At 37.5% G+C, this 3,620-nt stretch overlaps 1 protein-coding gene and 1 long non-coding RNA gene across 2 annotated transcripts in view; both read left to right on the top strand.

Moving 5' to 3' along the window:
- Positions 1 to 3,620, top strand: part of LOC106528385 (cathepsin L) — a gene marked incomplete at its 5' end in the record, with an annotated part of 23,126 nt that overhangs the window by 14,565 nt on the left and 4,941 nt on the right. Inside the window, 3 exon segments of the mRNA XM_014023534.1 lie at positions 1,535 to 1,654; positions 1,736 to 1,800; positions 3,478 to 3,568. Of these exon segments, the coding sequence (XP_013878988.1) occupies positions 1,535 to 1,654; positions 1,736 to 1,800; positions 3,478 to 3,568 (276 nt within the window).
- LOC106528386 (uncharacterized) lies at positions 7 to 400 on the top strand. Its single transcript, XR_001311499.1, has 2 exons — positions 7 to 256; positions 331 to 400. It is a non-coding gene; the product is annotated as an uncharacterized LOC106528386 (long non-coding RNA).

Here is a 3,620-nt window from a genome sequence, read left to right as displayed (position 1 = left end):
CAGCCCCTATTGGATTTGCCCAGTCATCGGACCCACGGATCTCGACCCCTGCCTGTGTACCACGAGTTAAGTCTGACCCCCTTAACCTGTCACTGATATCTGACCACATGGTTTTGACCTACGCCTGTCTCACGGATTCTCCTCAAGCCTGCGTATCACGCCGCAGCACTAAACACGGAAGTGCCAGGAACCATCGTCACCTGAGACTCTCAAAGTCTTTCAAGGTTTCAGCTCCTAAAACTCTGCCACTAAAAAGGTTAGTGACTATTTTCTGCTCCAAAGCTCTGCCACTGACTTTGTTAGTCACTAACCTGATCATCTCTTGTTTAGACCTCCGTGTCCCGGTGATGTGTCGGTCCCGACGCTGCTGCTCCAGTTTTAATAAAATCCTTAAAACGTCTCTGGTGTCTGAGCAATCAGTGAAACTCGCAAACCCCATCATTACATGGGGTTAATGAGGAAATTTCTACCTGGAAATTTTTCACCCTTGTAAGGGGTCCCCAGACCCAAAAGGTTTGATAACCCCTGCTTTAGGACATGTCTGTAATCTTAGTAACTGATTAGATTCATCAGGTTTCATGGATAAATATAACTGAGTATCATCAGCATAAAAATTAAATTCAGCCCTCCACCCAATGGAAGTATTAATAAAGTAAAGAGGATTGGTCCAAGCACTTAACCCTGAGGAACTCATGTCTAATCTGGTGTAAGAAGAAGTTCATTATTATAGGACAAAAACAGTCCAAACATAAATCAGGTTCTAGTGACATAAAAACTACCTATCTGACAAAGGATCAGAGGCAATAGCATGAAGGTTGGTGTATTTTATCTCTTTTATTTATAAAGAATCTTGTAAAGTTATCACTACTTAGAGTTATTGGGATACATGGCTCAACAGAGATAGGACTTCTCATTAGTCTAGTTACAGTACTGAACAGAAACCTGGGATTGTTTTTATTCTCTTCTATTACAGATGAAGTTCTAGCTTTACAAAAGACTTTCTAGTTATTTCTGTGACCATTGTGGGTTTTTCTTTCATTAAACGAGGGGTACCAACAATTGTGTCCACGTGTTTATGTCAGCAGGCTTTCACTCCAAGTCAAATAAAATTCATCCATCTTTTCTTTTCAGCTTTCTAGATGCCTGTTTTAAAGAACGTAACTCTGAATTAAACCAGAGTCTGATCGATTACTTTCTTTTTTAGTGGAGCAATTTTGTCAAGAGATGTTTGTGTTAAAGTTGTAATATTATCAATAGTTACTGCTCTCTGTTAAATTAACCTTAAAGACAGAGGAAAATAAAGATGGAAGAGATTCTTTAAATTTAGCTACAGCATTCTCTGATAAACATCTACTATAATAAAATTTACTCTCAGTAGCTGTGTAGTCAGCTAATTTAAACTCAAAGGTTATTAAAACTAGTCAGAGAGAACAGGATTGTTAGGATGTTTACGTTCTTTGCCATATGTCAGAACCAGATGAATAGATGTTTAGTTCAAACTAAAGGTTTTTTTTTATATTTTTTATGTGTTAAGGTGGTCTGGAGACTGAAACAGACTATTCCTACACTGGACACAAGCAGAATTGTGATTTCACAGACAAGAAGGTAGCTGCCTACATCAACAGCTCTGTGGAACTGTCCAAAGATGAGAAGGGTGAGGGATATACAAGTCTTATTACTAAGGTGTAGCTAAATTTACCAGGTTCTTATTGACTTTTTACTTTTTGATCTTCAGAAATTGCAGCTTGGTTGGCAGAGAATGGACCAGTCTCTGTTGCTCTGAATGCCTTTGCTATGCAGGTGAGCAAAGTTCATACAAATAAATCAGAATTTCAATCAATCAATGTATAACTTAAGCCCGACGGGCCCTGTACAGGTCCAGCAGATGGTGTCATTCATTGTTGTTTGCTAAAGTAGGTGAAAACTTATTTTTCCCAAATTTTTTTCTAAGTCAGTCACAAAAGGTGTCTTTAATGTTTTTAAAATGAGTCGTCAAATTATTTTTGGGTAAATATTTAGGATTTTAGAGCTATATAAACATTTGTAAGTTACTTGAACTGTCATGGACCGTTTCATTATCAGGAAGTTGGTTCCATAGTCCTCCCTTTTGTATCTTTGAAAAGACAAAGCTTTCACGAATTCAGGGATATATCTTGGCACTGTATTACTCTTTGTTTGGTGAGGTGAAGTTTGTGTGTAACCGAGAGTATAAATAACAGCCCTCATACGTAAAACGTTGAGGTGGAGTTACGTTCCATTCAGTGATTTCATGGTGTGCACAATGGTAGATTTTGATGATGCACAGTGTAAATGGAAAAAGAAAAGGTTATGTCATATGAGAATGAGTCCTATAATAGAAATTAACACTTTTATTAGACCAGATTAGACCCATTTGGCACAGTTTTGGGTACATTTGGCTAGATTGTGCCAAAATGCCATTTCCGCCTGGCACACTGCACACTAAAACCTTTGTGAAATGAAAATACTTTAACTAATTCAGTCCTACTTTGCTACAATTTTTCTCAAGATGTAGATGTATAAAATCTAAGGGCATTCCTGGGTTTTCACAAGAGTTTTCATTGTGTTTTGCAATGTTTATTTAAAAAAAATTTTAGGCGAGGCTAAAAAAATTACAAATTTTCTTTATTTAATCACAAATAACTCAGGCACAGTAAGAGTTACAATAATGGTTTCACTTAAGAAATTATCTTTAACATCTTACTTTTACAGAGGTACCAAGAGTTAGCATTTAGACCTTATAACTGTGGAGCTATTCTTGCCTTATTTTGCTGTGGATTTTCAGGCGGAAATTACCTCTAAAACTCCTTAGGGCTTAACATAGTTGACCTAGGTGCTTTACAAGGAGGAAAAAATATACAATAAAGATTTAAAAGATCAAACAATTTAAAACTACAAGTATAATAAAATAAAATAAAAATGAATTAAAAACAAGAAAATAGACACAAATGCAAACTTCTGATGGAACTCAAACTGAACTTGAACTGAACTAAAAGTCAGTGTAAAAAAGAGGTGAGTTTTCTGGCAGGATTTGAACGATCGAACAGTTTCTGTAATGTTGAGAGACAGTTTGTTCCAGAAACTGGGAGCTGCCACAGCAAAAGCCCAACCCCCTCTGTGCTTCAGTTTAGCCCCGGCTGCACTAAAAACATCTGACTAGAAAATCTCACTGCTCTGTTTGAGTGGTAAAAGAGCCAACGTTCCAACAAATAACTACAGTAAGTGCCATGCCATTTAAAACTGTGAAAGTGAGGAAAAGAATGTTAAATTTAAGGACAGGCAGGTAAGTCAGCTAAAACAGGAGTGATGTCATTACTTCTAGTACCTGTTGAAAGACGTGCAGCGGCATTCTGGACTAACTACAGATGATGGAGAGCCAACTGTTCGAGACCCGCATATAAAGTGTTGCAGAATCGACACCATCACACATTTATTCAGTTGTTTCTTTCATCTCTGTAGTTTTATAAAAAGGGTGTGAGTCATCCATGGAAGATCTTCTGCAATCCCTGGATGATTGACCATGCTGTGCTGCTGGTGGGATACGGTGAACGTGAGTGTTTTACCCGTCTTCAGTCAAAACGCAATCTCTGTCTATATATATA

The sequence above is a fragment of the Austrofundulus limnaeus genome, unplaced genomic scaffold (assembly GCF_001266775.1).
Source record: "Austrofundulus limnaeus strain Quisiro unplaced genomic scaffold, Austrofundulus_limnaeus-1.0 Scaffold376, whole genome shotgun sequence".
Lineage (NCBI taxonomy): Eukaryota > Metazoa > Chordata > Actinopteri > Cyprinodontiformes > Rivulidae > Austrofundulus > Austrofundulus limnaeus.
The sequence above is the reverse complement of the archived record's forward strand: the minus strand, read 5'-3'. Positions and strand labels throughout refer to the sequence as shown.